This window comes from Drosophila simulans, chromosome 2L, assembly GCF_016746395.2.
Source record: "Drosophila simulans strain w501 chromosome 2L, Prin_Dsim_3.1, whole genome shotgun sequence".
NCBI classification, from domain to species: Eukaryota; Metazoa; Arthropoda; class Insecta; order Diptera; family Drosophilidae; genus Drosophila; species Drosophila simulans.
In genome coordinates, this window is record NC_052520.2 from 18848998 (window position 1) to 18860616 (window position 11619).

Genomic DNA, 11619 nt, shown 5'->3' on the forward strand with positions numbered 1-11619 from the left:
CCAACTCCGCTCTTTTATCGACTTGAAAACCTTCCGCCTGATTGACCTGCTCTGATTGGAATTGAAATTGGGCTCTCCTTGGAACTGGTGATAAGTTAACTAATCGCGGCTATTATTGTTGAAAATGACATATCGGGAATTGGATTGCTTTATAATGACACCGTTTCCAGCATATACAGAAGTGGATCTCACGTGAACAACTTTTTTGAAAAATAAGTACCAATAATAAACACATGGACTGTTTGGCATTGTCTATGCGGCGATTATCTTTAACTAGCGAAAAAACCCAATAGATAATTTCAGCTAAAATTAGGGGCTTACTCGACCACAGATCGTGACTCACCCAACTGATCAATTGGCAACTGGAGGAGGAAGTGAGCACTTCTGTTTACACAACTAGTGGAAAACGACGGGATTTGACTAATTCCTGTCTTCTGTGTTGGCTTGATACCCATACCCATTTATTGGAATCTCTGAATTCACCCCAAGCAAAAATTTTCCTATTTCCGTTGCTAATGATGTGCGGTTGACTTTGCAGGCCAAAGAAAACACAACACGAGCACAAAAAGATGGAATCAAAAATGCAAACAACTATATCCCGACTTGATTGAAAGGTAAATACTGCATAAATGGACTAGAGGGCTGGATGGTGGGATCCATGGACAAAGGATCCCGGCTTTGTAGCCACCTGCTGGGACCACCTGTTTAGATATCCTTCGGACAAAGGAGTCCGGGTAGCGAGACAAAGAGCATAGCGATGTGGAAAATAATCAGTGATAAAATAAGAGCATAAAAGCCCAGCCACCAGAAGGGGTGGTTGCATACAAATTTCGGAAGTGGGGGAAGTGGAACTTCTCTGGGGTGGTCGGTATGAAAGGGAAAAATTGTGTGCATTATCCGCCGGATTCATGTTAATAGGCCTCATTTAACGCTGCCGGGGTAAACGCGGAGAGGGCTTCCTCTTACCAATAAAACCATAAAAATCACTTCCTTCCCTCAGCACCGACATATTGGCAAGCAAACCCACATATACTCGTACTTCATTCGGGACACAGTTTCTGTTTCATGTTCTGTGTTTGGTCTTATCAACTGGTGCAGGTACATTCGGTGTGTGTTGTTTTATATCTTCTTTTTTACCTGAGCCGGAGGTGCCCACCTTGTAACCGTTGAAACAGAGTGTCGACAACCGTGTTGCCTCCTCAATGGGCAAATCTTGTACCAGACGACGATAACCGCTGGAACACGGGGCTCCGAAGAAGCTACAAGCGGGGCACATCGAAATAGAAAACGAGAAGAGTGCACAAGTTGCGTATTTATAGAAACACAGATACCCAGATACTTAGATACCGCCGCGCACGCCTTATCAATGTTCAAGGTATCGACTGAAATGCCGTTCAAATATTTACACCCAGCAGCAAAAAGATATCCCCCAAACGCGAAGCTACTGCTCCAGAGTCCGGAGACGATGATAAGCGGGAGCGAACATGGGTGCGCTAATTGCGGAATGATAAAACCACCAAGTAGTAGGTATCCAAGTCGGCTACCATGGGTACTACTCCTGCTCCCTCCCTCCGCCCTCCTTGAATTGATAACAGCCCCAGGGGCTAAGACCACGAAAATGTTCCACCAACCCGGTTGCTATTGCCAGGATTTGGGATTGCGTTAAAAAGAAAAAGCGCCCCGGAGGTTATCCAGAGTTGCACAGCCAAATGTCGAAATACTCTATCTAAATGTTACTTTCTTATTTATTAGAGTGAAAAATTTTAATAAGCTTCTATGCATGATAGTCATATGGTAAACAGAAGTGTAACAGCTGCAAAGTTGACAGAGTAGCGGATATCTGATAGTCTAGAGCATGCACTATAGCTGTACTTCTTGTTGTAAATGTAACTTTAGTTTGTTTTAATCGAAATTCAATTTTGTCATTCCAAAAGGAACATCTTTAGAATTATACCAAGTATACTTGTGAACTAAATAGACTACTAAACTACTGTGTATTTAACAGATAGCTCTGCAGATAGCATTCCTAAATAGTATCTGATGTAGTCATAAAACTCTCTGCAAGGGTATGACAATTAAATAAAATAGGAATTTGTATCCCTGCGCACTTTGTTATTGCCAGCATTTTCGACTCGTATTTGCCTAAACCGGCCCCTCAGGAATACCAGAAAGCTCCTGAACCCCAACACGTTGCTACAGCGTCCTGCGGTGGATGGGGTAGGGCATCGAGGATGCGGATGTTACTCCGGGATTCTCCGGGTTGTTGGCAGCTTCGAGCGTATTACATAAAATAAGAAAAATTATGATTTCCACAGGAGGATGTGGAAAGCGGGTAAATTTCGGAGGGGCTGGCTGTTGCTTAACTGTCAAAATCGTGTAATTTAATAAAGTTCGCTGCGGGATATTGTTTTTTATAGAAGCCAGAGCAGCACTGAGACAGCTTTTGCCAGCTGCCAAACGGGGAGTGGCTGCTGTTTTTCACGGGAGCGGGGAGGGGGAGGGGGGAACGTGGAAATGGGGCTCCTAAAGTGTGCTGCACAAACACAAAAATATTCAGTTCACTTCAGTTACATACGGCATATTGCAACAACGCAATGCTGTCTTGTTGCCCCGCCACAGGCACTCCACAAACTCACTCAAGGGGGGTCTAGAATACCCTACATATATATGTATATAGATATGTACATATATATAGAAAAATATACATCCCTATGTATGAAGAGAGCTGCGAAAAGTTTTCATACATTCCACTTGTTTACTTCAAAGCAGCGAAAAAAGTTCTTACTTTGCGAAATACACAGAACTTGTGCGTCGTGGTAAGTGGAAACCAAATAAATGTTAGACTAAATAAATAAATATTACTTCAAGTTGTATTTTCCAGTCCTAAAATCCACTTAACATCTTTAAATATGCAAAATATTTTAAAAAGCTGTGCATTTCAATCTTAAATGAAGCCCAACTAATAGAGGAATATTAACGTTTATAAAAAATGGGAAATACATTTTTATGTTATTTCCAAGGATCTTAGTAGATTTAATATCACTGCTTTTATTAATTTTTTTTTAATTTTATTTTCTGTTTTATCTAATATATTCTGTAAATAAGAAGTTTTTCTAAAGTTAGTAACATTTCCAAGCCTGTAAAAAACTTGTATAGAATTCTAAGGTACAACATGATTTTCACCGAATGTTGTAAAGTATTCAATACAATAAAAGATATTCATTAAAATCAAGCTAACTAGTTCCAGATATAGTTCTAGTTCTAAGATGCAGCATGATTTTCAAACTCATTGAATTTGAAAGCAATGATAATTTCATAAAAAGTTACTCCCAAGTTTGTAAAATATTCAATACAAGAAATTCGTTAAAGCCAAGCTATATATTCCTTAAGAAAGCTAGTTCCAGATTTATATATGTACATATAGCTACAACATGATTCTCACACAAATTGTGTTTCAAAGTAGAATTTCTTGAAACATAATACTTCCAGTTTCGTACAATAATTGTCTTACATTTCCCATATATGGCTTAAAACCAACCTGAATGGTTCCTTAACAAAGCCAGTCCCAGATGTCTTTCTATTCTCAGCTGACATCCCCAACCATTTGTGTGCCGTTTCTTTTTACGAAGCGAAATTCCTATTTTATTTTATTAGCAGCGAAGAAATATAAAAGTAAACAGTTGGCTCCAAAAACACACATGACTGTGTACACCCTCCTGCCGAAGTAAAAAACGCCCCACGCCCCCCTGTTTGCCGCGTCATATGAACGCCCCATTATTTACTTAACATAACTTGAACATTCGCCTTCAACCCCCCACAAAAAAAAAAAGAAAAGAAAGCTCTTCAAGGGGGAGCATCAAAGTTCCAAAAAAAAAAAAGAGAAAAAGGAAAATTCGAAGGTGGGTGGTTAGAAAATGGTGGGGAGGTCGTCGCTTGGCTTACCTGCCAGCCAGCCGGCAGTTGGCTAGTCAAAAAGCTGTCGTCGATGCTAAGCGCAGACCCAGAAAGCCATCAAATATGCAGGAGGTGGAAATGTGCAGGGAGGCGCCACCGTTTCACTACCATTTGCCATCCCCCCAACTCCCCGTCACCCGAATACGGAAAAATGGCGAAAAAATGATTTATGTGGACGCCATGAAGGAACGGAGCGGACGGCAACGAAAAGCCAACAATAACCGGGAAAAATAACAGAATCAACTGATTTCTCAACTTGGCTCTGGGCCTGCTTTTGTTTGCCAGACTTTCGGGGGGCAGGGCGAGGGTCTCTCGGATAGACCCACAATTTTACCTTCCATTCGGGACTTCATTCTTGTTTTTGCCGCAATGAAAAATGCTGAAAGTGTGCTCCACAGACAGCGGACTCCAATGGTATTGGGGTCACCGAGAAGGTATAAGATATTGATGTACCCAGGGGAGCTGCTTTTCCTGTACAGCTCTGCCTTTGGAAAAATAACAAGATCCTCATAGAGAGTAGCAGCATGGGATATCAGTTCTCATCGGAATCTCTATAATAAACAAGAAAGCCCTACCATATTTGTCAAATTCAACTCCATAATTCATTTACATTCCATACCACACCATTTTCGGTCCGAAATTCAAAATTCAAAAAAAAAGGTAAGTGCATAAAATAATTCATTATAGATGTCCGATTCACATTGTCATTATTCACAGATGTCCGATATCAATTTGACTGCCTATAACGCCTTTCGCCGCGATTTGGCCAGGATATTAAAGACATTCAATTCGTATACTCAAACCGATTTCACCGAGGAAACTGGCACCAACACAGACTTCGATTGCAAAGACGATTTGGAAACAAATCTATCCGAACTTTACGATCTCGAACTGAAATAGTAGGTGGAGTTTATCCGATTGAGATGGAGACCAGGGTCAAGGGAACGCAGTCCGAGATCAGTATGGAATCCAGCAGAACAAGGCTGCTGCAACCGCTCAGATCGCAATCCCAGGATAACGAAATCCGATTATTATCCACAAGAAGCGATCTGGCGATGACACCATGGCCTCTACAATCGGAATCTCCATCTGAATCGGATGAATCCGAATCCGAATCAGGTTACACCACAGAGAGTAGCTACCGAACGGTGACTGGATACGAGCTCCTACCGCAAAGTAGTTCGTATGCCAGCAGCCAGAATCCCTACGCGGCTGAGCCAGCGGACTTCCTCTGGGAGATCTACGTGCCCATCCATAGTAGAGCCACTGCGGAGGACATCCAGACCGTTCACGGGGAGTTGCGGGAGTTGCTGGCCAGCGAGATGCACTTAATGGGAGGCGCAAATGGACCAGTGATCTATCTAATAGCATACAGCTACATGTGATCATTTCTTAGATATTTAAAATATATAAACCACAATTAAAATATTTACTCAATCCCCATTGGAGGATTGGAGCATAAAGATATATTGTTCCATTTAATATATTTTCTTGAGTTGTAAAAATATTAATATTGATAGATCCGGCAAATGCAGCCCACAAAACATACCAATATCTTCAAAGCGAATTGAGCTCTTTTAAAAAGTCATCTACTTAATCACTTTTTCGACTGCAAACGATGGGCTAGCCAACTTTGTTCAGCCTTTTCCATGGACAATCAGTTCTCGAGTGAAGTGTTTGCTCGTACTGCGTGATCTGCGCCTGTTGACATTATGACAAATTACATAAGCCAAAGGCAACAATTGCCGGAACCCATTCCGGAAACGCGGGGAAGGAAGTAAGGAGGGGGGAACAAACCGAAAACGGATACGCTTAGAAGGATTGGGAGTGGTGGGGGACTTAGGGGGTGGTTCGGGCTGTAGGCACGTTAATAGGAAAGCCACACAAGAACTGCTAACGAAGGACACGCGGCCGGCGGTTGAGCGACAAGTGCGTTGGGAAGAATTCGAGGCACAGGACACAAGGACAACGAGGTCCTGGCAGCGGGGTGGATCGTCTGTTTGCCGAGCACTAAGTGCGCCGGGCAAGTGGAAATGATAAACATATTTACACAATTTTTGACGGGCGAACGGGTGAAACAAAACACCCGTGGGTGCAGTCGTACCCAGCACCCCTTCCACCCCCCTCCTCCTCCACCCCCTCCGTTTTCCCATTTCTTCGCTTTGAAACAAGCAAAAGGAAAACCAAACCCAAACTCGATAAATATGTTTATGTGCAAATAACAAAATATTTGTCGATTGCCCGAAACGAGTGATGGGCGGGTTGATGGGCGGACTTTGGCTTCGGGGTAGGGCAGGCTCTAAAGGCAGTGGCAGCTCCAGGGTATTCAGGGGTTCCATGGGTTCGAGGGAAGCACCGCAAGCGCATAATTCAATTTTTCTGCTCGTTTTGCACATCGCCCGGCACACGTCACTCGAGTCCTTTGGGACACCGAGGAACTGCCATGCTACACCAGCTAAGCTCTACCCGGCTACACTGCGAGAAAAGTTCACAACTACACTGCAAGAAAAGAGCAGTAAATGAAACAAAGGCACCAATCCACCAATCCATGAAGGTTAGAAACAAGATTTAACATTACTAAAGCTTCCAGATTAATGAATATAGTTTCCTATATAATAACCTTGAAATGTGCCCAGATTTAATCAGGATTTGCTATGAAGGTTAAGCTCCTAGGTTGATTTCCATTCAGCGAATGTTTAAGATATCATATACATTCCGTGCAAGGAAAGCGAAACTAAATGCAGATCTCCACACAGCAGGTTACTGTTCGGCTTTCTCCCGATATACTAGATTTTTCCCGAGTGCACGCACTTTGTCAGGGATGCAGTGGATATTAGTGACACGTGGCGAAGGCTCGACCAAGGCGATCCGCAGGTCCCAGCACATGCGGTTTCCGGGATCCGTTCACCCTCCCCTTCCACCCTAGAATCTATATTTATTTGTTTGTAATTACGCGTGTTCTAAAAACGAAATCCCGCCGCACTTGAAGCCGGGAAAATGGCTAAACGGCTGAGCCTGCTCTTTTCAATGCCCGAAAACTTCGGCCGGGAACACACGTGCAGTGGACGACCGCCTCCACTGGTGCCCGGGTATTCCCAGCGCATTAGCAACAATGCCGGAGACATTTGGAGTTTGTCAACAGTTTCGCATTGGATTTGGTTACGGCTTTGTTCTCATCAGCGGCGCGTGTCCCTGTCCGATGTCATCTTCTCCACTCTCGACGCGACTCGACTCGACGCGACTCCAATCCGCAGTCAGTTGTCAACTTTCTGGGCTGGCTTTTAGTCCGGGGATTGCCGATTGATTGGGCGTGGGATTTTCGAGTGCGGCACATGTATGAAACGAAATCATAAATGTGACAGCCCAGGATCATAAGCAGCTCGCACAAAGAAATCCCTTTGACCATCCTTGAGCCATCTCAGGCAGCAATAAATCATCTCCTTAGGAGCCATTCACCATGCATATATCCTCAAAGAAAACTTTCTGCCGGAACTTTGCCAGTTATGTACATATATTGAAGGAAGTCCCCTCGGACCATATATTTGTTCCGTGCCGGAGTGCATAAAAAAGCAGGCGGTCCAACCGAGCAGCCGCAACACTGAGCCCTCCTAAAAGGGCATTCGAAATGAGCTGCTCGGAGATGTGGAGATGTTGGGATGTGGAGATGTGGAGATGTGGAGATGTGGAGATGTGAAGATGGTGGTCTGCCACCGGGAAAGCTTTCGTATTTAATTGAAAAACACTTAAGCCCCAGTTCGGAGGAGCCAAAGGCAAAGCCAGGCCAACCGCAAGGCTCTTATGTGACCCTAAAAGACCGACCTCATAACCCCAACTCATCTTCATCACAAAACCTTTCTGGTCGCTCATAAAAACAAAGGGCGAGCGCAAACAAAAACTTTGCATAATTAAGGCGCGGCCAGCACATGGGCACAGTGTATTCAAAGGGTTAAGTTACAGAAGTGACAGTGAAAAATATGTTGAAAACTGTATTCTTAATATTCATTAAAGAAAAATTAAGGAACCAAGATAATGTAAATACTACTATTCTCTCTATTTCGTTGCTTTGAAATGTTTCATTTTCAAAAATTGATAAATATATTGAATATACTATTCTTGGCAAACATTTTTGTTCGCTGTGCAGGAAAATCTCCTAGGCAGCCTTCAGGTGGACAGGACTGAATCAAAGATGGCATGACTTGGCCACTTACCCTCGAGCGCCCGGTTCCTGGAAATTAAGGCGAGCACCAGTTCGGGATTTGGGTCATCCTGGTCGACAGCCAGGTGATTGTGGTGCGGATGTTGCTGCTGCTGTTGCTGTTGCTGCCCACCGACCAGGTGAGATGCCTGCGGCGTGGGTGGCAATTGTTGCTGCTGCTGCTGCTGATGGATATGCGGCTGATGTTGCTGGTGATTATCCATGGCTGACAGGTGCTGTTGCTGCTGCTGCTGCAACGGATGTTGCAGCTGCTGATGCGGATGTGGCTGCTGCTGAGGCGGATGCTGGAGCTGGTGCTGATGCTGATGCTGGTGGTGATGATGTAGCGGTGGCGGTGGTTTCAGGGTTTGCATCATTGCTGTGGGGCCGGCGATTTGATCACGCGTCGTATGAGTTATATGTATATTTCAGTTAGCTTATTCCAATTGGCACACGTTTGTATCTTTAGCCCTGTTGGGTGTTTGAAAAGCAATCTTGTTGTTAGTTTACCGCACTCGCTTCCCGTTTAGCGTTTAAACGAGACTCCGCTAGGCGGGATCGCTGTCTGCTCGATAACTGGCATTGGTTCGTGCCCAACAGTGGCCCCGTTGACTGTTTTCCCCTTATCGCGGCGGTCTCTTTGGGTTTCGGTTTCTACGGTAGATTCTAGATTCCAGTCTTGCCACTCGGTTGGGATCGTGCTCAGTGCTCGGCTGCTCTATCAGTTTAAGTAGCCAGGGACTTGAACAATTTGAATTTGTTTGCGATACCGGGGGACACTAGACCACCTATTCTTCGGGTGCTTTCGACCAAGTGAGAGGCGGGTGAACTTTATGTAAGCCGGGGATGGGGCCAAACTGATCGGTAGATATCCAAAAGACTATTTGGCGCATATCTATTCATCGTCTGTCACGAGGAGAATTCTCGTGCGTAGTCAAAAATTCGGATACTATCTATCAAAAAACGGTCAACGTCCAAGTTTTTGTATCAAAATCGAACTGCTAATGGTTCCCAAATCAAACAAACAAAATAGTTAAACAATTTCTTTTTTGTGAAATATTTAAACCTAGAATATTTGATAGGATATTTCCATTTAATAGTTCATCGGTATTTGGAAACTAGTTAAGATTGAAGATCATATATAAATGAATAAAATACTCTTATATTTATTTTCGAGAAATTCAATTTTAGTAGCAAAGCGCAACAAAAAATCAGTATGTAATTTTTAATCCTTTAAGATTTAATTTAAATTAAAATAGCTTACATCGAAAGTTGGAGCTCGCACATTAATCTTATTTTGTTTGCCTTAAATCTTAAAACCAACATAATGCAGTCGTGTTAGTATTAAAATTCATATACTAAACATTTTAAAATCCTAAATGTTTCTTGGTCTTCTCATAACTAAATCAACACAATCGTGCACAATTTGCTCAATGGCCTTGGTTTTACGGATCTACTGTTGAAATGTAAGATTCAATTTTTTTAATTAATCTGGTTTTTTCCCAACAGTTTTCTTAACTCTGATTTTTAGCTTTTTATTGAGCCTTGCGTTCTGCGACGGCCGCGTAAAACCAGTGGAATTGATTTGCATTTACCCTATTTCAATTTTTTGCGTCACTTCAACACTCAACTCCAGTATTTGTTAACTTTGTTTAATATTTGCTGGTTTTTAATTTTCTTATTTCAACATTTCGAATTATTTCATTTCAATTTTCTGCGGCACTCGAACGCGATTTTATGCGCACGCCATTTTGGCGACGGTAACTTTAACGGTAACGGTAACGGATTCGGCAGCGAAAACGACGACGGCAAATGCGAAGCGAGTGCGACAAAATGGCGACGGCATGGCTAACGGTGTTTGGCCAACGCTAAGGTAACGGTGTCGTTAACGGTACGGCGACAACCCTGGACACGGCAACACTGGCAGGCGGCTGGTATTGTTGCTGGTGGGAATCCCCTCTATTTGCCGCGCTGCATCTTTATTTATTTTCTTGGCCGTCCAAACTGTCGTCTCTCCTTTTTACTTTGCGCACTTTTTCACGCTTTTTCCCGACTGTGCGAGCTTTTAACGCTGTTGTTTTTCTTGTCTTTTTGCCTTTCGTCTTGTATTCGTGTGCCGTTTGCCGTTTGCCTTTTGGCCGCCCATATGGGTGCGTACTATCTGTGGGTGTGTGCGGGTGTGCGGGTGTGCGGGTGGCGGGCGTGTGTTTACCAATTGATCCTAATGTGACACAAATGATATGGTAAAATGCATACAGCCAGCCCTGAATGGCAGGACAACAATGGCAACAAGGCGGCGAGGCGACAGCGCCAGCAGCGACGACATTTTTGTGCTTCTTTTTGGGGGCCGTGCGCATGTGTGTGTCGCTCTCCGGCGATGCCCATTTGCCCGAAAAGTCCAAATTCCAAGAGCATTACAATATTTGTAAAACGCAAAAACTTTAGCCCAGCCGAAATAAAAGGAAGTGTGGAAACTTTTTGTTTCCCTCTGCCTCAAGAAGCTCGAGCTGCAAAAGTGCAGGGGCGAAAAAAAATGAAAAAGGAAAACAGCACTGTGGGTAGAACAAAAAGCCAACCAACGTCGAGCGCGACACCTTCGTTGGCCCCAAAACAACAGTAAACAGCACTTAAAAGTCAGCAGCGACGTCGACTGAGGCGAAACAAATATGAGAAACTTAACTCAAAGGTCCAAGTCAATACGCGGCGCGCGGTCACCAAAAATGCGGGGTCTCCACTGGAAAACAGGCACCGCCCCTTTATATTGAAAATCGCTGGAAATCGGCCGACGATAGAGCCCAAAAGCAACAAGAACTTCCAGGCATGCGCAGGCAGTGGCCATTATCTTATCGCCCCAGCGTCGCCATTAAAATGGGGCCGGGGTGGCCATACGCTTCTATTCCTAGAGTTCGATGTCGTTCCAGCGCCGGCGCACTGGAAAACCCAAAGCTGTCGGGGTGATGGGAGAGGGGGGAAGCTGCTACTCCATGCCCGAGTCACCCGTTGTCCATGAGTTCGCTGTATCTGCATAGGGTTCTCGCTGTCTGTGTAGTTTCGGAACCCCTATATCTATAGTGGATACTGGCCACCCGTCCCGAAATCCCCTTAAATGCGTTGCGTCTGCAAAAACGATTTTGTTTTCGCATTTATTTATGAGCCGCTTAGAGCGCGCCAAATACTTTGCCAAACACTTTGAACCCCAACGCCATGCTCGAGAACCCCACGCCCCCGCTCCCAACGGATGACCTCCGCCCACCCACACAAGTGGACACTAGCAGGGAAGGTCGTTTGTGGGTTGGGTTCGCGCTGCGGCGGAGCAAGGAACGCGAACAGCTGGAGTGCGTGGGTCGCTCGAAGAGTATGCCCGGTCTGAGGAACTCGGCATAAAAAGCAGCTTAAGGATTAAGCTTAAAGGAGTACCTTTGTAAGAAAAATCGAAGGTTCCATCTTAAGCTATAAAGTATATTACAAGA

The 11619-nt window shown here is 44.3% G+C and overlaps 3 protein-coding genes across 5 annotated transcripts in view; 2 read left to right on the plus strand and 1 right to left on the minus strand.

Annotated features, from left to right (window-relative positions):
- The window catches only part of LOC6732772 (LIM/homeobox protein Lhx4), a 29753-nt gene extending 19470 nt beyond the window's left edge, over positions 1-10283 (minus strand). Inside the window, exons 1-2 of one of the 3 annotated variants that reach the window (XM_039291116.2) lie at positions 9745-10283; positions 8163-8620 (exon numbers count right to left, since the gene is read on the minus strand). In XM_039291116.2, coding sequence (XP_039147050.1) covers positions 8163-8526 — 364 coding nt within the window. In that variant the 5' untranslated portion in view covers positions 8527-8620; positions 9745-10283. Of the gene's footprint in view, positions 1-8162; positions 9137-9744 lie in introns of those variants that run through there. The other 2 variants (XM_016178104.3, XM_039291117.2) reach the window with 2 other exon arrangements.
- LOC27208094 lies at positions 4464-5421 on the plus strand. The gene is made up of 2 exons (XM_016183722.3): positions 4464-4614; positions 4672-5421. The coding sequence occupies exon 2, from the start codon at positions 4672-4674 to the stop codon at positions 4852-4854; it is 183 nt and encodes a 60-aa protein (XP_016025487.1). The 5' UTR covers positions 4464-4614; the 3' UTR covers positions 4855-5421.
- Positions 4878-5421, plus strand: LOC6732773. The gene has a single exon (XM_002079850.4). The coding sequence runs from the start codon at positions 4878-4880 to the stop codon at positions 5337-5339; it is 462 nt and encodes a 153-aa protein (XP_002079886.1). The 3' UTR covers positions 5340-5421.
- Positions 10284-11619: the final 1336 nt, after the last annotated feature.

Bases quoted from the DNA above. Each gene is read 5' to 3' on its own strand.
- LOC27208094 (XM_016183722.3), top strand. From the start codon at position 4,672: ATGTCCGATATCAATTTGACTGCCTATAACGCCTTTCGCCGCGATTTG.
- LOC6732773 (XM_002079850.4), top strand. From the start codon at position 4,878: ATGGAGACCAGGGTCAAGGGAACGCAGTCCGAGATCAGTATGGAATCC.